The sequence below is a fragment of the Rattus norvegicus genome, chromosome 3 (genome assembly GCF_021556685.1).
Source record: "Rattus norvegicus strain SHRSP/BbbUtx chromosome 3, alternate assembly SHRSP_T2T, whole genome shotgun sequence".
Taxonomy (NCBI): Eukaryota; Metazoa; Chordata; class Mammalia; order Rodentia; family Muridae; genus Rattus; species Rattus norvegicus.
The window spans coordinates 145,578,236-145,600,295 of record NC_141536.1 but is presented as its reverse complement, the minus strand read 5'-3'; the positions used below and the strand labels follow the sequence as shown (position 1 = coordinate 145,600,295).

The window sequence follows — 22,060 nt, the reverse complement described above, 5'->3', positions numbered from 1 at the left end:
TACGTCTGAAATTTGTTAAATGAATATTTGTAAAGCCTTTAGAACAGGGCCCTGTTCACAACAGCACTGTTTTGCTAAGAATCCTTTAATTCATCAGATTTCTAGTTTCCTTTTTCTTTTTTTTCTTTTTTTTTTTTTTTTTTTTTTTGTGCTGGGTATTGAACATCCGGCCTCAAGCTTGTTTTTTTTTATACCTGAGCATCACTTACAGCTGTTGGGCTCACCACGAAGCATCTAATTTGTACTGCTTGATGATCTAGATGTGTATGTGTCTTGGTTTCTGAAAAGGTGTAAATTAGTGGTCGGTTTACTAGTATGGATAAGGATTGATGGGGAAGTTTGGGTTCTGTCTCAAAATGGCTTAAAGTCCGAGGGGGGGAAAAAAAAAGCCGGCCACTTTGACACTGGCTAGTAATTAGTAAAAATCCTGTCTATTTGGAAATGAGTTTGGTATCTTAGGGTGGTCCCCTGCCAACTAACTGAATTTGTGAAATGTAAAAGGACAGTCTGACAACCAACCAGGCAATCATTTCAGGGTCTTCCAGATAGGCCAATCGCTTGTCCATTGTTTTCTACTCTAGGATGGGGCTGGCAGCTTCCTTGCCTTTTAGGGTTTTTTCGTTTTGTTTTCTTTTGTTTTGAACAAGTTGACAGCTTGGAGTGTTTGAAACCCGGCAAAACGTTTTTTGTTTCGAGAAAGATAACTGTAGTTCACCAGAAGACCCTTCTAATCTGGAGTGTGGTGGAAGCTTCATTATCCTCACATGTCCTCTTCACCCTGGCCCGGTCCTCACTGAAGTCTCCACCCTTAACCACAGCCCCAAGTTTTGCTTCTCTAATAACTCCGCCCTTTCGGAGAAACATAAGGGCGGAGTTGAGGACGAGCACCTAGTCATTGCGCTTGCGCAATGGACCAGGCCCTAGTGCCCCAGGGAGGCCACGCTCCCCGGCTGATGTCCAGCGCGCCTGCGCAGTAGGCCCAGAGGCTTATAAAACTGAATGGACTCGCCTTCGGGGCTGCAGAGTCAGTGCGGCTGCGCGTCAAGCGGGTGCCGCGGTACTTGACTTAGCAGCGCCGGGTGTCGGAGGTAGCCATGCAGAGACCAGACTCGGAGCAACCTGCTAAGCGGTCCCGCTGCGATGGCAGCCCAAGGACGCCACCGAGCACCCGTCCTGCAGCAGCGAACGAGTCTGCAGATCCCGACTCCGAAAGCAGCGACCTCCGAACCTGGGGTCCCGAGGACGTGTGTTCCTTCTTAGAGAAACGTGGTTTCCGAGAGAAAAAAGTGCTGGACATCTTCAGAGGTAGTGGGGCTGAGGGGACGAGGGATGACGACCGAAGGGCCGAGCCGGGAGGCCCCAGGCGGGAGGCATCCTAAGGGGGAAGCTCGCTGAATGGAGGTCCTCTGGGGGAAGCGGCTGGCTGGCGGGAACCCGAACCAGGGGTGGGAGGCGCCCCAATGGGAGGCGAACAGACGGACTGCCAGAGGTGGGCACAGGTGAAATGCAAACTCATGTGCTCGCTCTTGGGGCGGAGAACCTAGGAGAGGCCCTGGGGAGTTTGCATCTTCTTCTGGTGCACGAGTCTCTTCGGGAACTTGTCACTTCTTCTCCTGACAGGAGCGATCCCTGCCCTTCTTAGAAGATTTTACCCCAGACCTCCGGCTGTGGCTTGCGGTCTTTAAGGCTCACCTGGCCTAAGAGACCCTTCTGTGCTAACCGCAGCTCCCGGAACTCTTGGCCCCATGAGAGACTTTGGGTGCTTTTAAGTTTAACTCTTAAGCTGGTCCCGGAATTTGGGGTTTTCCTAAAAGGGGAGGGAAGGTAGTTAATCTCCGGATTCTTACTACCATAATATCCGAGTAGGGTTCGGTATGTGCTGATTGTATTTGCAGAGTGCTGCTACTGAGCGAATGTCTCTTACAAAATAAGAACAAGTTATTCAGTTGACCACTGAAACCCCAACATTCCACAATTTGGCCACTCAAAAGGGAGGGTATAGGCTAAGAATTTTAAGTGACTCTTCTGATTCTGGATCATGCATCCCTCAGCACTTTGAATCTGCTCAACTCTTTTTGCCGTGGATGTGAAGCTTAACCCCTTGCATGATCCCCAGAGGTGTTCGCTTGGAAAGTGGCCCCTCAGCGGTTGTGATTTTCAAATTCAGTTGAAGGACTGAGTGTGAAGTTTAAAGTGCCGGTTGTTAAGATAGCTTAAGTGTAGGAACTCACATTTCGCTTTTTCTCTTCCCCACTTCTCCCTGTACAGAAAAGTAACTTGGAGGGTGGGGGTGAGGGAGGTTAAGACAGGGTCTGTCTTATGTAGTCCTGGCTATCCTGTAGACCAGCCTAGCCTCGAACTCAGAGATCCACCTGCCTCTGACTCCTGAGGTTTTAAAGGTGTAGGCCACCACACCTGGCAAGACTTTATTTTAATTTTATCTTTTTTGCCTTCATGTGTATATGTGCACGAGGTATGTGCCTAGTGTCTTTGAGGAGGCCAGAAGCGGGAGTAACTCCCTGAAACTTTGGTTACAGATGGTTGTAAGCTGCCATAGGGGTGCTGAGAACGGAATCTGAGCCCTCTGCAAGAGCAGCGAGTGCTCTTAACCACTGAATTATCTCTTCTGGCTTTATTTTTACTTTAAATTATGTTTTTATGGGGATGCTAGCAGCGGGTATTCATATGAGTACAGTGTCTGTCAGAGACACCGTAAGAGACATCCAACTTTCTGGAGCTGGAGTTCCAGGCTGCTGTGGATGGCCTAAAGCGGCTGCTGAGGACTGACCTTTTCTTCCACAAGAACAGTGTGTGCTCTTTACTGATAAGCCATCTCTCTAGCCCCAGATGATGTTTTGATATCCAAAGATGTGAAGTAACTTTCCAAAGTCACATTATTAGACAAAAACAACAACAACAACAACAACAACAAACAAAAACAAAAAACAAACAAACAAAAAACAGAGTTGGATTTTTTTTTTTAAAGGTTGTCTTTGGATTCCAGAATTCATTCTAGATTTCTACCCCCACCCCCTTTCCAGATTTCTTAAACGGTGTTCTCGTTAAAACTTACTTGGGAAGCTGAGGCAAGACAAGCAAGACTTCAGGTTCCAGTCTCAGGTCTTCAGCCGTCCTAGGCTAGATAATGAGACCTTATCCCAAAACAAAACAGCGTTGGAGAACATAGCCAACATTAGAAAATCAACTAAAGCAAGGGGGAAAAAATCTATTCAATAGAAAAATGAGTAAAGTCACAAGAGATCATTGACAAACAACCAGTTGAGAGGTAAAGCGGCTCTAGGTCAGTACTAATTTTTAAAATACTGGGTTTTAATCTAATAATTAGAAAAAATGTTAGTAGATGAAACATGTATAACCAGTACGGTTGATAGAAGTGTCCCTTAGGTCAACTATGGACCGCTTGGCAGTGCCTTTTGACTTCCAGTAAGTAGTTAGAGCTAACATTTATTATCTATATACTTTGTATGAAGTACTGCTATACACATTTTATAAGCTTTGGGGGGAGGGGAGGTATGTGTGTATGTGTGTATGTGTGTATGTATATAGCATGGAGGATCATACCCAGGCTTCTGTTCATGCTGTGTGTGGACTGTACCACTAAGTCACACACCCAAATCGGTCAGTAACCATGCAAGCATGAAGAACCTATGTTCTGAATTCTGCCATCCACATAGAAAGTTGGGTATAGTGGTGGACACTTATAATCCCAGAGGTGAGGGGGCAGAAAAAGAGAAAGTGCCCGAGGTTGGCTGGCCAAGCACTCTATCTGAAATATATACATTAACTCACATGGGCACACATACTCATACACATAAATAAAAAGTGAATAAATCTTAGAGAAATACTAGGCAGAGGAGTGAGGAAGGAAGACCCCTGACATGGGCCTCAAGCTTCCCACAAGCAGATGCACAGGCATGCAAAGGCACCCCCACAGGAGTGCACACACAGACAAAATGTATTCTGATTTGTACATATTATAGAATACAAAGTATCCATGAAGAAAGATACAGACTTTTATCACCAAGAAATATGTTTAGGATATTGGGTGGGGAAAATTGTCTCTATGACAGTCTTTTAAATATAAATGTATATCATTGTATAGAATCCATCCGTTCTCTCATAATGTTAACAGCAGGTATCAGTTTGAACTCAAGTAAATTGGTATTTGGTACTTAATATTATTTGGACTTTTTACATTGGGTAACTGTGTTTCATGATAGAAAAAATATAAAAGTACCATTTTTCACTTCAACTTTTATTTTTCAGAAGAACACTGCCTTGTTTTTTCTTGTTATTTTTTTCTTTTCTTTTTTTTCTTTTTTTTTTTTTTTTGGAGCTGGGGACCGAACCCAGGGCCTTGCGCTTGCTAGGCAAGCACTCTACCACTGAGCTAAATCCCCAACCCCTTGTTATTTTGAAAAAGAAAAATTTTTTTTAAAATTTATTATACATAGGTACACTGTACTTATTTTCAGACACACCAGAAGGGGGCATCAGATCTCATTACAGATGGTTGTGAGCCACCATGTGGTTGCTGGGAATTGAACTCAGGACCTCTAGAAGAGCAGTCAGTGCTCTTAACTGCTGAGCCATCTCTCCAGCCCAAGAAGGTTTTTGTTTACGTGAAAATAGAGTCCAGAGTTGTAGAATCTGAGCTCCAAAAGAGCTAGAATTAACTGTTTGGGGGCGGGGGGAAGTATATGTATGTATCTGTAATTCTTTCAAAGCCGAGAGGATTGTTTGCCCTCAATGGTGTTTTGGAAATAAAACTCTGGGTACTCTTCAGGTTTTAAGCTGACGGCTCTAAGAACATCAGTTGATTTAAATGCCCTTCTCTAACCCTGCTGCCAGCTCTGACTTTGCAAACAGGAAGCTGCTGATCTGGCAGAACTCACAAGTATAATTAATTAGGTTTCACTTTCTTTTCCCATTGTTTTTCTCACAAATTAGTCATCTAATTACGATTTCAAAAGTAGTGTATCTAAAGTATGGTGTAGGCTGGCACTGTAGTGCCAGGCACTTACTCGCCTGGTATGTACGAGACCTGGATTTAACCCTTAGTGACTTTTTCTTTTTAAGTTTTGAGCTCTGGAGGCTTGCAGAGATGAGGCAAAATTACGTCATATGTGTGTGTGTGTGTGTGTGTGTGTGTGTGTGTGTGTGTGTGTGTGTGTGTCACAGGCTTGCTCCTAGCACTTAGGAGGCAGAGGCAAGTTGATTTCTGTGAGTTTGAGGCCAGACTGGTCTTCATAGAGTTCAAGATAGTGAGACCCTGCTTCAAAAATCTAAACAAACAAACAGATACGGAAGGGAGGGAGGGCTAGAGAGATAGTTCTTTTCGTAGGATTGATGGCTCCATGATCTCAGCACCCATATAACAAGATGAATGTCTCCTGTAAATGCTAGTAATCCCATCTGTGAAGTAGGATGTAGATAAGAAGGGATTGCCACTAATTGTTGGCCTCCAGCCTAGCCAAATGCAAGTCCCGAGTCCAGCAGAGAGACCTTGTCTCAGAGTGACAGGCAGAGAATGGTGGCAGACACTCAGTGCCTTTCGTGTGTCAGTCCTGGTGCACACATACAACACACACACACATACACACAAATTAAATATATGTGTGTATATATATATATTTTTTTTTTCTTTTCTTTTTTTCAGAGCTGGGGACCAAACCCAGGGCCTTGCGCTTGCTAGGCAAGTGCTCTACCACTGAGCTAAATCCCCAACCCCATGTATATATATATTAAATATATGTATATATATTAAATGATTTGTGATTTATACTTTATAAATATGTAATATTAAATATGTGTATGTGTATTTTAAAGTATGATGCATTTGTGTCTAGTACCCAAAAAGCAGTTATTCTAAGACCCAAGCATGTAGGAAATCTGATCCTTAAATTCGTTACATAAAATGACAGTGTTTGCATCTAACCTGTGTACACCACATCTATAAACCTTACATCATCTTTACATTGCTTATAAGACCACATAAAATGTAAATCGTTGTATTGTATTTTTACATGTTATCTACAAGAATGAACAGAAGTGTTTACATGTTATATTAATAACAGAGCTGTTGACATGTTCAGTACAGATGCAGTTTCTTTTTTTCTGAATATTTTCCATTAATACCATAAATAAGGAACCTGTAGCTATGGAAGGCTGGCTGTAGGTCACGTGGTTCACCACCTGTTATAGGTTCTTAGTCAGCACAAGCTGAGCAAATTCTGATAGATTCAAATGGAAAGAAACTGGAAAATAGGTTCTCTAAATGTCTTGTTTACTTTTTCCTCTTTCACAGAAAATAAAATCAGTGGTTCATTTCTGCCCTTTTTGGATGAGAATCTTCTCGAAAGTCTGGGAGTAAGGTAAGAATAACAAAGCTCATAGTGAGAGTGAGACCAAATCTTCCTTATTCACCATTCAGAAACAAAGCTCAGGAACTGGGGTTTTAACCAGTCTCATTTCAGTACTATGACATGCTTTAAGTCAGAATCCTTCGCTTGCTGTTTCCAGTGTATGGAGCTTCCATTTAATCTCATGAGCTCTGGAGCAAAGAGCTTAGCTGACCAGAGTTCATGAAGTGACCAACTTTTTCCTCTCAGATTCAGAGTAATTGAATTGTATAGGAAGGGGCAGGAGAAACGTTAGCAGGAAAAGTCAGAGTTATCACCCTCTTTCTTTGTAGGTCTTAAGGCTGTCCTAGGACTGGGATGTGTCTGTGTGTGTAAACTGGTAAAGAATGTCACCGTCCCTTTGTAACTTTGTACACACACACACACACACACACACACACACACACACACACACACGTGGATATTTCTGTGTGTGACTGGAGGTTCTGGGGTCTAAGTTAGAGTTGCCATGCTTTTAAAGATCTTGGCCGAGCATTTGGTGTTGATGTGTGCTTTAAAATGGATCTTTCCTATCTTTCAGAATTGGCCACAGTTAGTTCAGTGTTCGTGGTGACAGTGAAGGAAGTGAAAACAAAGACTTGTTCTGAGTTCTGTCAGATCCTATGGTTAAGGACTTTGAGGGTTGGAAGCCACAGTGTGAAAAGCATCACCAAAGGACCTTCACTGACTTAGAAACTGTCACTTGGGTCACAGTCTTCGGGGCTTTTACTTGGTCTTTTTTTAGCCCTTTCTAGCTATCTCAGTTAACCATCAGTCACCTTACTACCCGTGACCTGGAGGACTTTCTTCTAGCTTTTCTTCTCAAAGACCCAAACGCTATTGATTTGTTTAGCAGACATTTATGAGAGGTACATTTGGTTAAGGCATTCTTCTGGGAACGTGGGGCGCATGGGTGAACAAGAGCAGCAAATTCCAAAAGGAACACTACTGTACAGTAGGCGTCTTGTGCCCTGCCTTCTGCCTCTGAGATGGAGTCTCTGGGACTCTGTAGACTTGTGTTACCCTGTAATGTAGCCACCTGTTGTATGTTTACGTTATCTAAAATGAGATTAAATGAGGACCAGAGATGTGGCTCAGAAGTTAGGGGCACTTCCTGTCCTTCTAGAGGATCCCCAGATCAGTTCCCAGCTTCCACACCAAGCTCATTAGCAACACTTAGAACTCTAGCTCTGGGTCAAACCCCCACCTCTGGCCTCCACAGAGGCCACTGATGTGCTCAGACCCACACCTAGACACATACTTGAAATCGTCTCAGTTTGACGGATTTAGAATTTTCAGTTCTTCTGTTGTACTATCTATATCTCAAGTGATCAGTAGGCCCTTGGGCTGCTGATTTCACACAAGGGACAGCAAGGCTGAGCAAGATCCACCCGCCCCTATCTCCCAAGTACTGGGATTAAAGACATTTGCTACCACCGCCTGGCTCGTTTCTTCTTTTATCTTTCCTAGTCCCCCAACTGCTGTTTCCTTATATACACTTCCTGTATATAAGCCCTTGTTTGGACCCAGAGTTTTATGTGGAATCTTGCTTAGACAAACACACTTTGTATTCCTTTAATTTTTGATTAAATACTGATTTCTGAAGGTTTTTCTAGAAAGCGACCATTGTTATATTAAACATGCATATGATGATGGCTCATCCTGTAACCCTAGTACTTGGGAGGACAGTTGTGAGTTCCAGGTCAGCCTAGGCTACACATCAGCTTAGGCTATGGAAATAAAACACACACACACACACACACACACACACACACACACACACACACACACACACACAACACACACTTTCTCTCTCTCTCTCTCTCTCTCTCTCATCATTCTAAGATGTATTCACTTTGTTCCTTTTTAATTTATCAGCTTAATAATGTCTGGCAGTAGATAGGTCAGCGATACAAATGCCTACCACCTGCTGTTTGTGTTAACATTTCAGTCAGGTGTGTTTATTCTGCAGTTACAAATGGATCAGGATGTTATAAGATCCTGAGGGGTTCAAGTCCAATTCTCCTGAGATTGTGTCCCCACCTGCAACATTGTAGATAGTGGAAGATGACGTACAAAGCTAAACCCTTCATAGATACTAGTTCATGCTTGGCTCTTAACTCAGTGGAAGCCGGGGTGGACCTTCTCCGTTCAGAAGGAACTTCTTGTGCAACAAAACACCAAGCTAGACCACTCTGTAGGTAGTTTATCGGGGCACAGATTGCTGGACTGCATCTGAGAGTAGAGGGCAGCAGCTTGGCAGAAAAACAAGTGGCTTTTATATGATAGTCTAAAGGATGGGCAGTGGCCCTGGAGCTGATGCAGGCTGTTCAGGTTTAGTGGGAACTTGTCACACTTTGCCCCATCAGTTGACCATCAGAGACAGAGATAAGAAGTAATGGCTCTCCTGACAAACAGAAACCCACACTGAGGATTCTGAGGAATGTGGAGTTGAGGTTTCTGTTTTCCTCGTAAGAACCTGGCCCGGGCCATCATTCTAGGACATTGTCAGCACCGTTGGTATTTTGGGGCCTTCTTTGTGACCTAGCACTTTTTATGGGAGCGAAGGTAGTTTCCAGGACTGTGTTTCAGTTCCTGCTTGACTGTTCCTTCTTTTTTTTTTTTTTTTTTTGGAGCTGGGGACCGAACCCAGGGCCTTGTGTTTGCTAGGCAAGCGCTCTACCACTGAGCTAAGTCCTCAACCCCTTGACTGTTCCTTCTAATCTGCTCTTTCTATTTTTTTTTTTTTTTTTTTAAGATTGAGCCGTCTCTCCGGCCGCTGCTGTGTCTTTTTATTGGAGCAGATGATCTAGAGCTCCTCATGTGCTCCCAATACACCTGGAATTCTTTTTTATTTAGCAAGCATTGATATATTTACTTACATTGTTTCCATTTCAGTTCCTTGGAGCAGAGGAAGAAGATGATAGAATGTATCCAGAAGCTGAATCAGTCTCGGATTGATCTAATGAAGGTGAGAGGAGTGAGTGTGTGACCTGGCGGTGTTTACATTACATAATCTAAGGAAGGTGGGAGAAATCTGTGTGAACAGCATTTATGTGGCATAAATGGGATTGGATTATAAGGTATTATAACTTAAAACTTCGATTTGATTGTGGTCTCTAACACTCTGAAACTTCCAGACCCCAATTAAATGCTTTCTTACATAGTTTGCCTGTCGTGGCAATAGAACAGTAATTTTGACAAACCACAACAGCCAGGTGTAGTGTTACACACCTTTAATCCCAGCACTTGGAAGGCAGAGCCTTTAAAATGATTATTATATAAGAGTATAAAGTGTTGACTATTCATTTTTATCTTAAAAGTGGACTGTATCAATTATGATATTAACTGTTAAAGGTAGTTTTAATGTTTCCGTGTTTGTTGATGGAGGGGCACTGGTGTGCCAGAGTGGGCATGTGGAGGTCAGCGGACAACTCCATAGAGTGGGTTCTCTCTACTGTGTGTCCTGGGAACTGAACTCACGGCATGCTTACACAGCAGTTTCTCCTGTCTGCCCACCTGTCTCAAAAAGTAGCTTTTGGGCTGGAGAGATGGCTCAGCGGTTAAGAGCACCCGACTACTCTTCAAGAGGTCCTGCGTTCAATTCCCAGCAACCACATGGTGGCTCACAACCATCTGTAATGGGATCTGATGCCCTCTTCTGGTGTGTCTGAAGACAGCTACAGTGTACTTATATATAATAAATGAATGAATCTTTTTTTAAAAAAAGTAGCTTTTGCTGAGCTCATTTAAAAAAAAAGCTTAATAGGATGATGTAAATATTTTATGAGTAGGTATGACTACTTGAGAAATGACAATAAAGGCATTATTAAATGGATTAAAAGTAGGCTATCTACTTTCTTTAGTCTTCAGTAATAAAATAGGTTCTCCCTTACCTGTGGTGATTAGGTTGACCTTGTGTTAGGAGGAATACCTTTGTTGTGATTAAATATTTAGAGGTCATTGAACCTGACCAATAATAACTTACACAAAATGACATCCTGAGGACTTCATTTTGATCTCAGTTCCTTCTCTTCCTAAGGACTTTGATGCCATTCCCTGAGTATTATTAAGGGTGATGAACTTGGTAGTTTATAATAGTCATCAAATGGCTTTATGGGGATGAAAAAGGTTAATATTCTCCAAGCACACACGGTACACAAGCATAGGCAGACAGGCATAAAATAAGAGTATCGATTTTTTTTTTAAAGAATTTTAATTAACTTTCATTAATGTAATTGAGTTACTAAAATGATTATTATATAAAAATATAAAACATTGACTGTTCATTTTAACATAGAAAGGAAACTATATTCTGATGTTTGCTATTAAAGGTAGTTTTTAAAATTGTATTTATTGGTTCTGGGTAAGTGTGATGGAGGGACGTGCAGGTGCCAGTGTGGGCATATGGAGGTCAGAGGACAACTTTTTAAACTGAATTTTCCAGGTATTTAACGATCCTATTCATGGCCATATTGAATTCCACCCCCTCCTCATCCGAATCATTGACACACCTCAGTTCCAGCGGCTTCGCTACATCAAGCAGCTGGGAGGCGGTTACTACGTCTTCCCTGGCGCGTCACACAATCGGTTTGAACACAGTCTCGGGTAAGGAGGGAAAGGGGAGGCTCCTCTAATCCCTTAGAGAGTTACCTTTTCAAGTGGTCGTTGTAACGTCTTCTTTGTATTGGATTCCTGTCAACCGTATTTCGTTTATTTTATGTGTGTGTTTTTAAACTACTTCATATCTTTCCGAATCCTGATGTTTGCCGATCCGTCTTCAGTTGGGTTAAATACTTGTCTGAATACTTCAGTACTCGAATTGAATAGGGCTGGCTGCTGGTATGACTGAGTAGACGCTTAATTAGTTTTCCTTCAGTCCCCACCCAGTCAGTCATTTCATTTCCTTTCTTTGGGGACAGGGGCGCCCAGTGGGGTTCAGGCTGACCTCAAACTCAGAGTCCTCCCGTCTCATCTCCTGAGAACTGAGATTCTGGACACCGCGCCTGGCTCCCTTTTGTTGTGTAGAGTCACCTTTTTAAACAAAGTGATTGTGTCAGGAAATTTAGAGAAATGCTCGTAAGCTCTGAGAGGGTTGCCTCTGCTCTGCAGTGAAGCTGAGACTTCGCTGTTTTCCCATCATGCGTGTAGAGCCAGGAGAAGTGGGCAGAGAGTAATTCAGAGTTCACTATTTGACTTTTCTTTCTTTCTTTTTTTTTTAATATTTATTTATTATGTATACAACATATAGCTTTCTACCTGCATGTATGCCTGCAGGCCAGAAGAGGGCATCAGATCTCAATACGGATGGTTGTGAGCCACCATGTGGTTGCTGGGAATTGAACTCAGGACCTCTGGGAGAGCAGTCAATGCTCTTTTTTTTTTTTTTTCTTTTTTCTTTTTTCTTTTCGGAGCTGGGGACCGAACCCAGGGCCTTGTGCTTGCTAGGCAAGTGCTCTACCACTGAGCTAAATCCCCAACCCCACAGTCAATGCTCTTAACTTCTGAGCCAACTCTCCAGCCCCACTATTTGACTTTTCTAAAAAAAATTTATTGATTTATTTTATGTGTATGAGTAAACTGTAGCTGTCTTCAGACACCCAGAAGAAGGCATCAGATTCCATTACAGATGGTTGTGAGCCACCATGTGGTTGCAGGGAATTGAACTCAGGACCTCTGGAAGAGCAGCCAGTGCTCTTAACCGCTGAGCCATCTCTCCAGCCCCAGTATTTGATTATTTTTACGTACTTTGTGGTTTCCATTTGTTTTTGTTGTTGTTGTTGTTTGTTTTTGTTTTTTTTCTGGAGCTGAGGACCGAACCCAGGGCCTTGTGCTTGCTAGGCAAGTGCTCTACCACTGAGCTAAATCCCCAACCCTGTGGTTTCCATTTGTTATCTAGGCTTTTCCCTTTCTTTCTTTCTTTGTTTTGTTCAGGGTTTCAGTAAACAGCCTAGGCTGGCCTTGAACTTCTAGGCCTAATACTTCTGCCTTAGCCTTGCAAATACACAAGTTACAAGTGTGTGCCACTCTGTCCGGGTTCAATAGTCAAGATGCATGTACCTATACCCAATTTATAAACAACATTTATGAACACTTTCTAGAACCTTCCAAGGCACAAGCAAGTTGTCTGCCTTCCTAGAGCTGAGTTAGGGCAGAGGAAAGAATATATCTATTATTTTTAGGAATTGCTTTCAGAGAGAAGTGCTTGAAAGTGCATTTATCATTTTTTGTGCCTTTGTTTATCTTGTTTTGGTTTGCCTTGCTGGGGATTAGACCCAGGGTCTTACACATGCGAGTCAGGTGCCCCACAGAGCCACCACCTCAGCCCCGCGAAGCCCTCATCTTCAGTCTGTGTTGGAACATCACAGAGACACTGCTCAGAGATCAAAGTGTCAAGTTCCAAAGGTAGCTTTCATCTTTCGAACCTCGGTGTGACTTTCGGTCTTCTTCTCCGCAGAGTGGGGTACCTAGCAGGCTGCCTCGTGCGAGCGCTTGCCGAAAAACAGCCAGAGCTGCAGATCAGTGAACGAGATATGCTCTGTGTTCAGATCGCGGGGCTCTGCCATGACCTTGGTAAGATCACAGAGCTAGCATCTTGTGTAAGGTCCTACCATGTCACCTCGTCTCGGCATTCTAGCCAAAGGAAATGTAGGAGAGTTTTCATTTTTCTTTTCTTCCTCCCTGCCCTTTGGTTTTTTGAGACACGGTTTCTTCCTGTCGCCCCACTTTGTAGACAAGGCTGGCCTCAAACTCAGAAACCCACTGCCTTTCCCTCTAGGATTAAAGATGTGTGCCACTAGCACCTGGGAGTATTTTTAATTTTTTATTAATCACAGTACTTCCTAATACTGATAAGGACAAAAACATTGCTATGACTTGGGAATTTTCTGTATTAAGCATTTTTACCATGTCACATGAAAGACATCATTCATTTATTTATTATTTATTAATTAATTTATGAGATAGGGTTCTTACTGTGTAACCCAAGCTGGCCTAGAACTCACTATATAGCCCAGGCTAGCCTCTAACTCTTGGCAGTCCTCCTGCTTCCGCCTCCAGCATGCTGAGATTACAACCATGAGCCAGTGCCCTGGGCTGAAAGGGCTTTGTGCCCTGAGTTTCTCTTATTCTGTCTTTGGGAGAATGTGATGGGATTTGAGTAAAATAGCTTTTTCCTTTAGTTCCTTTGTAAAATCCACCCCTTCTCACAATTATCACAGGTTTAGAAAAAATGTTCTTCCCTGACTCATAGGAGGTCTTAGGCCAATTAAACTCAAGTAGAAGAATTTCATCCTTTTCATCTTGAGGAAGAAAAAGTTGACTGCCCCAGCTGCTGTTTAGTTACAGGAGAGAGAGAGAGAGAGAGAGAGAGAGAGAGAGAGAGAGAGAGAGAGAGAGAGTGCATGCACACTTCTGTGGGCAGACCCTAAAGGAGCAGAGTGTGGAGCACTGTCTTTCTGTCAGCCCGTAGAGTCCAGGAGGCTCGGCAGCCCTTCTTAGAAGATGCTTGGCTCTTCTCTGCATTTTGGTTTGGGCTGTCAGACTCAAATGCAGAACCTGTACGTGCTAGGCCTTTGCTCTCCCTCTGAGCTGCAACCCCAGCCCGAAATAAATAAACCTTGATTATTTTATGAAAACTCTTTAGTATTCCTTGTAGTAAATTCAAAACAGGAGACAGATCTAAGATCCAATATGATATGGCCTTGCTTCTTATTCTGTTGTTCTGGAAAATTGAAAGGGCAGATTTGTCCTTTTTTTTTTGTTTTGTTTTGCTTCGTTAATTTATATATTATTAACAGTAACAGATATTCAAAGTAAACTAAAAAAAATTTTTTTTAAAATTCAGTTTTTGGGGTTTGGGATTTAGCTCAGTGGTAGAGCGCTTGCCTAGCAAGTGCAAGGCCCTGGGTTTGGTCCCCAGCTCCGAAAAAAAGAAAAAAAAAGAATTCAGTTTTTACCAATTTACAAATATTTTTTTATTTGAAGGCTGCTTTTGTTTTTAGGTCATGGGCCATTCTCCCATATGTTTGATGGAAGATTTATTCCACTTGCTCGCCCAGACATAAAGTGGAGGGTATGTATTCCGTGTCCCAAAGTCAGTGGAAAGAAACAGAATCTTATCTAGTTACTCAACTATATTCTCTGTTTTCCCTCTCTGTGCTCTAGCATCCTTCCCTGGAACAGCATTCAGGGTCCTTCTGTTCACCTGTGTCTGTTTCAGTCCTCACAGTAGCCTGTGGAGAAAGAACCTTATCTTCCATTCAGAGTCCTCAGGAACATAGAGATGTGCCTGACTGCACATAGCCATGGAGTGGTGGACCAGCCCTAGAGAGCCAGCCCTCCTGGTTCAGAGCAGCATCCTTTCTACTCTGTCACATTACTGCAGAGATATATATATATATATATATATATATATATATATATATATATATATATATATATAATGTATACAGCATTCTGCCTGCAGAACCAGAATCCTCAGGCACCAGATCTCATTATAGGTCATTATGAACCACCATGTGGTTGCTGGGACTTGAACTCAGGACCTCTGGAAGAGCAGTCAGTGCTCTTAACTCTGAGCCATCTCTGCAGCCCCTAGAGTTTGTTTTTAAAGCCCAGCTTCAGTTTTTATTTTGGTATGGTTAAGCGTCACTGGTTTTAGTCATTGAGCGTTTGTTTTTAATACAGGGTTTTCCTGTATAGTCTAGATTGACTTTGACCGCTCCCTCTGCCGCAACCTCCCCAATGCTGAGATGTTACGCCCTCACCCCAAGCTTTAAGTGAACCCTTTATAATTACGCATTTACTGGTGATGAACCTGGACATTTTGAAGCAGTTTCTGAGAAATGGAATTGACTTCCTGGTTTCTACTACACTGGGAAGGAAAAAGCACAGGAACCTTAGCCGAAAGCTTATGCCAAACTGTTTTTTTTTTTTCTCTGCCTTTTTTTGGAGTATATTGCATTCACTAAATTACACAGATTTTTGTGGTGGCGCTTTTATTTTGAGACAAGGTGGCCTTGGAGACTGAGCTGGCCTTGAAACCGGGAGATTGCCTGCTTCCGTTTCTCTAGAGCTGGGATATAAAGCGCGTACTATGACTCCCGGCTGAGATTGTGGAGAGCTGACTTGAGTTTGGCAAGTGTACACATGCAGTGGGGATGTGGACCATTCTCATCGTTCAGAAAGCCCTCCCTGTGGCCCGGCTTGTTTTCTGTGATGCTGGGAATCAAACCCACAGCAGAGCATGCGCACAGCTTAGTCTGTCTCCTCTCAGACTTGGTGTCTTGGTTTCCCTTGTATTGTCTAATCTGTTGCAAATATGATTTCCTGTTGTTTGCACTTTGTGTGTGTGTGAGGGGGCGGAGGGAGAGGTGTGTGTGTGTGTGTGTGTGTGTGTGTGTGTGTGTGTGTGTGTGTGAGAGAGAGAGAGAGAGAGAGACTTCCTTTACCCATTTAAACCGTTGAATGATGGGTAAGAGTGCAGCTCAGTGAGAGATGGCTTGCTAACAGTTGACTCTTCAGGTGTGATCCCTGGCACTGTCAGTACAGTCAGATTTCCTGCTGTATTATGATTTCGAGACTCCGGCATGTTGGTGGCTTTTTACTGCTCCACCCGTATCCTAGTATACGTGCCGTGGTTTGCTCTCTCTCCTTTTGTCAACCTTCACATTGTCTTTGGATTTGGGCTGCTACATCTGACGTTGCTATGCGTGACACTGCCTAACAGTTTGGTGGAAATACGTTCTCGCGTCTCTTACCTGAGCACCTTACGGTAGGATTGCTGAGGATTGCATGGGCCAGGGGTTCCTTTACCTGGGTCTTCCAGTGTGTTCTGTCTTGCACTTTCACAAGCAGTGTGTGAAAATTCCAGATGCCACCCTGTGTGTACAGGTAGCCCTTGGCCTGTCTCCTCCTACTTTAACTCCCTCTTAACATCTCGCTTTTGGCCGGTGTACAGTACAGTTAGGGAGTTAGGTGTCCAGAGTTTACAATTTTGTTCTCCAACAGGATTGATCTGACAGGACCTAGGAGCTACTCTCTCATTATTGTGTGTGTGCCGTGTGGTTGGTGTGTGTGTGTGTGTGTGTGTGTGTGTGTGTGTGTGTGTGTATGTGTATTTATGTAACAGGGATCAAATACACACGTGTTACACACAATAGGTAAGCACTGTACCACTAAGCTCTATCCCCAGCCGTTAAAAAATCTATTTGCCTTTTTCATTTCATACTTTGCCTCATGTAGAATTAAGTCTTCTATACGAATACTACAAATGTAATCTTCCCTTTATTTACAGGGATACTTGTTCAGTTTCATCTTGTAACTGTCGTTTCTGCACTTCTGTGAGTTGAACTAAGGCCCTCGTGCATGCTAAGCAAGCACTTTACCTCTAGGTCACAGCCTCAGCTTATGAGGATAATGTTTGTTGAATCCTTTCCTCGTGGATCTCAATTATCAACACTTTAAATCTTCCTGTATATAATGAATCTTCCTAGATTCTTTTTCATACTTTTTTTTTAAAAAAAAATTATTTCCCAGATTCTGTTTCACAGGATTTTTAAAATTACTCATTTTTATTTCGTATATGTGTGTTGCCTGTATGTGTACCTGTGTGTGTGTGTATGACCTGCGTGCGTGCCTGGTACAGAGGTGAGAACAGGGCGTTGGATTCCCTTACGCCTGCGAGTCTGCGTGCTGGTGCTGAGACCCAAGCCCAGATCCTCAGCTTGAAAAGCAGGTTCTCTTAACCTCTGAGCCACTTCTCCAGCCCTGTGTTTCACACTTTCCTAACTGCTATTACTGTGTGATGGGTTTTTGTCTGTAGAACCATGATTGTGTATGTGAATGCATGTGGTGTGATCCAGCATTCTACTGTAATTATTCCAGAGGCCACAAGGAGACGATTACAAGTTCTAGGCCAGTCCAGGCTGTGTAGTGAGCTTAGGTCAACGTGGGTCATGTAATGAGACCTTTCCTCAAACCAGACAACAAATATCATGATAACATACGCTGATAAGGTATCTGTGAATTACGAACAGATATATCTGTTGATAATTGAGCCAATTCAAAATAGTTATAGGATCATTCCAAGTTTGTTTTCGCTTTGAGTCAGTTTTGGTAAGATGTACGATAGCGGATGTCTCTAGGGGTCATTTGGTCTTTGCAGTGATTGTGACAAGTGAGCAGAGACCTGAGCAACCAGGTGACAGATTTGAGAATTCAATTCAGATCTCACACCAGAGCTGGGAGACACTTTTTTACTGGCAGTGCAATACCCTTCTTGACCACAAGGTGGAAGCACTAACAAACAGCTTTTCAAGTCACATGTTCTTCTGTTGATGGGGAAAAAAAACAAACCCTAAATTTCGGAGTGATAGTCATTCTGTCAATGATATACATTATTATATTTCATAAGGTATATTCACTGTATTTATGAAATAATAAACTTGTATAAAAAGGTTTTGTAGACCAGGGGAAGAGGATCAGTAAGAGAAAGTATCTGTGAGAACGCTTCAGCGAGACCCCCCTCCCATTGCGCATTTTAAAAACTAATATAAGTTGTGATTAGACGTGATGGCGCATGCCTTTAGTTCCATCACTCAGAAGGCAGAGACAGGTGGATCTCTGTGAGTTCAAGGCCAACCTGGTCTATGTAGCAAGTGCCTGGCCAACCAGAGCTACATAGATAGATCCCGTCTCAAAAAACCAACCAACCAAATGGAAATGTTCTATAAACAAGTAAAATAGTGACACAAAAATTGACTAATTTAAAAGCTGTTACAATGTAGTTGGAAACTAGACAGTTAGAATCCAGAGCAATCTGTTTAGTTAGAGCCCCTGATGTTGAGAATCCGTAATAAGCCATGTTATATTGACTTTTCCCAGCATGAACAGGGCTCAGTTGAGATGTTTGAGCATCTGGTTAACTCCAATGAACTCAAACTTGTCATGAAGAACTATGGTCTCGTCCCTGAAGAAGACATTACCTTTATCAAGGAACAAATTATGGGACCACCTGTATCACCAGTCAAAGACTGCTTGGTAAGTTTTTAATTCGTGTTAATTAGAGTGAACTGTACTTCCTGTCTGATCTGGTCCTGTTGTAGGAGTGCTAAATGTTAAAATGTAAGTTACATGCATTTGCCTTCTAATATATACGAGTGATGTCTTTTCCCCTGATCTTGAGTTCGTTAGACATTATTTCCCCCAAACGATAGTTAGCGTCTGCAGCCTCAGTACTTGGGATGCAGAAGCAAGAGGATCAAAATGTGGACGTATACATCTTGGGCTGGAGCGATGGCTCAGTGGTAAGAGAGCTATGTAAGCATGAGTATCTGAGTTCAGATCCCCATCACCCATGTCAAAAGCCATACTTGGTCACAGATACCTTTAGTTCCACCACTCAAGGGGCAGAGGCCAGCCTGGTCTACATAGACAGTTCCAGGACAGCCAGCCCTTTGTAGGGGGAGCCTGTCTCAAGTAAACAAAACAACAGAAATTTAATTAAAAATAAAAAGCATGGCTGGACACAGGCTTGTACCCGAGCACTGTGACCTCTGGTACATCTGGTATGTGTGCACACGTCTGTACTGGTGCATCTTGTATGTGTGCACACGTGTGTACTGGTGCATCTTGTATGTGTGCACATGTGGGTACTGTTTTGAAAGATGCTGTGCTGGCACATGGTTATTGTGGTCTGTCAATAGAGAGGTGGAAGAGGAGGAAGAGAGGTGAAGGTGAAGTTCTTCCTCGCCTGGAAAATGAACTCAGGGCGAGTCTGTCCAAAACAAAAAGAAAGCTGAGTTTGAGGCCAGCCTGGTCTATAGAGCGAGCTCCAGGATAGCCTGGGCTACTGGGTAAAAACAACAACAAAATCGGAGAGGAGGAGCTAAGAGAAACATTTTTATATACATATATAAATACATACACATGTATGCACACAGAGGGAGGGATTGTTTTTGTTTCCCAGGGCAGGGGTGGGGAGGAGTCTTGCTCTGTAGCCCCTGCTGACTTTGAAGTCATAATCCTCCTGCCTCAGTCTCCTGGGTGCTGAGATTACAGATATGTGTCACCACACCTAGTGAAAGACATTATTATTTTAATATATAAATTCGAGGTTTGCCATTTAAGGAACTTTTTTTTACTAGTTCATAATTAAATAAAAATATTGTTGGTTTGGGGAAATTTATTAGTAGTACCCTTTCGGCAGCACTGGAAGGCTCAGTATTTCATTTATATAAAAATTTAAGTTACACTTTTACTTATCTGTTTGTGTGTGTGCTACATGTAGAAGTCACAGGACAGTTTTCTGAAGTCTGTTCTCTCCTTCCGCCTTGTGGGTTCTGGGGATTAGAACTAGGTAGTCAGGTTGGTAGCAAGAGCCCTTACTTTGATTTTTTTTTTTTAAATCGGAGCTGAGGACGGAACCCAGGGCTAGGCAAGCGCTCTACCACTGAGCTAAATCCCCAACCCAAGAGCCCTTACTTTGCTAAGCCATCCCACCAACCCTTTATAGACTTCTGATTTACTCGTTTATTTTTGTGCCTGACATTTGACCCTCACTGGTGCACGCCAGAGCTGCATCTCCCGCTGTGAGACTTGGTGTTACCAGCAGAGCATAGCGTGCACTTCACCATTTCTTTTCCTCACTACTTCGTTAGAAGCGAGAAGGAGAAAGATCGTCTTCTTCAAACTTCAGTGTCTCGTTTACAATCTGCAGATCGCTACGGTTGCTTATAAATAGATCCGTGTCTACCTAAATCCTCCATGAGATTCTCTTGTTTTCCAGTGGCCGTATAAGGGGCGCCCCGCCAAGAAGAGCTTCCTGTACGAGATAGTGGCTAACAAAAGAAATGGCATTGATGTGGACAAATGGGACTATTTTGCCAGGTACGCACTGAGCCAGAAACGGGGCTAAAAACCTTTGTGTAAATGTAGAGGTAGGGCTCACCCGGCTTAACCGGAAGTTGGGCTCTGTGATCCTGTCCGCTTCCTGCGCCGCCATCACTCCTTCTTCTGGGTGTCAGGTTAGCTCTCAAGCTGGGTCAAGGTAGAAGATGGTCTCATTTTGAACTGGGAAAAATTCCCTTTTTCTCAGTCTGCTTTCTTCTTCACGATCAAGACTTTGTTCTTAAACTTACTGAAGGATTTTAGTAATAAGCGAGAACAACATGAAGGCCTTCCGGGAGCTTGTGCCTCATGTTGCTATGGCCGTCAGTACATGATCTTTTGTTGGTTGACATAGGTGTCACTATATGTCTTGGCTGGCCTTGAACTCACTACACAGACCAGGTTGTCCTTAGACTCATAGAAATCTGCCTACCTCTGCCTCCCAAGTGCTGGGATTAAAGGCATGAGCCACAACACTCTGGCTCCCGTGGCCAATCTTCTTGTTTGTTTATTCTACACTCATTATTTTATTCTGATTTTAAGACAGGGTCTCACTGTGCAGACCAGTCTGGCCCTCAGTGCGCATAGAGATCTGCCTGCCTTTGCCGCCTGAGTGATCTCCCATTAACTTGAAGTAAATCTCAGGCTACAGAGCATCTCGTGGCAAAACGTGTCCGTGTGGATCTGTAAATAAAGTGTCCCTGTTAAATCTAAAAGCACTCTGCAATTGTTTGAAGGGGTTTTTTTTTGTTGTTGTTTTTTGGTTTTTGGTTTTTTTGAGGCAGGGTTTCACTTTGTAGTCCTTGCTGTCCTGGATCTCACTGTGTAAATCAGACCAGTCTCAAACTCAGAGATCTTCCTGCCTCTGCCTCCGGAGTGCTGGGAGTAAAGGTGTGCTCCATCACTCCTGACTAAGATATTACTTAACATAGGGTTAGGATTTAAAGTTCCCTCGCTGTTTCATAACTGCCTTGTTACTATTGGTTTACAATCCATAACCCAGCGTCCACACACTGTCTCTTGGTGATGGCTTTCTAGTCTTTTATTCTGTAGCCAATCCCCTAACATCTTCCAGAAAATTTCCCCACTGACTTTTGGCTCAGTTATCACCCTGTGCCCCTCAGCATATTCTTCAGTCTCCGACCAGCGTTCTGTCAGCTGGTACATCTGAAACTTGGTTCAGAGTTAAAACAAGAAAGGAAGAAAGAAAAGAAAGGAAATGAAATGTAGTATCTGTGTTTAAGGCAGCTTCCTTGCTGAAATGTTTCTTATCTCTGCTTTGGAACTTTCTAGAGACTGTCACCATCTTGGAATCCAAAATAATTTTGATTACAAGCGCTTCATTAAGTTTGCCCGTATCTGTGAAGTGGACGACGAGACCCGGGCACATAAGGTGAAGCACATTTGTACCAGAGAAAAGGTGAGCTCCATAAGAATACAGTTCTCCATCTGGAATCTGGAGATAATCATCCAGAAATCTGGAAGAATCCAGAAGCCATCTTTCCTTTCTTTCAATTCCTTCCTCCTCTCTTTCCCCTTTATTTCTTGTGAGTGACTTTTTAGATCATGTGCATGTGTGTGGTCTGTGTGTGTGCCTGCTCTGCACACTCGTGTGAGGGAGTGCACACAGAGGCTGCGCTCCTGCAGCACTCTCTGCCTTACCCCTCACTTCCGGTTCTCCCCCTACACCTCATGGGTGTTTACTAGTCATCCTCCTGCTTCTGTCTCCCTCCTCACTGGGGCTGCAG

At 43.1% G+C, this 22,060-nt stretch overlaps 1 protein-coding gene across 8 annotated transcripts in view; it reads left to right on the top strand.

Moving 5' to 3' along the window:
* The first annotated feature begins 1,004 nt into the window (after positions 1-1,004).
* The window catches only part of Samhd1 (SAM and HD domain containing deoxynucleoside triphosphate triphosphohydrolase 1), a 34,567-nt gene continuing 13,511 nt past the window's right edge, over positions 1,005-22,060 (top strand). For 2 of the 8 annotated variants that reach the window (XM_087652337.1, XM_087652338.1), the window contains exons 1-10: positions 1,020-1,305; positions 3,042-3,301; positions 6,329-6,395; positions 9,321-9,393; positions 10,870-11,030; positions 12,880-12,995; positions 14,426-14,496; positions 18,309-18,464; positions 20,212-20,312; positions 21,606-21,732. In XM_087652337.1, the coding sequence (XP_087508463.1) occupies positions 9,343-9,393; positions 10,870-11,030; positions 12,880-12,995; positions 14,426-14,496; positions 18,309-18,464; positions 20,212-20,312; positions 21,606-21,732 (783 nt within the window). In that variant the 5' untranslated portion in view covers positions 1,020-1,305; positions 3,042-3,301; positions 6,329-6,395; positions 9,321-9,342. 8 annotated transcript variants of the gene reach the window in all.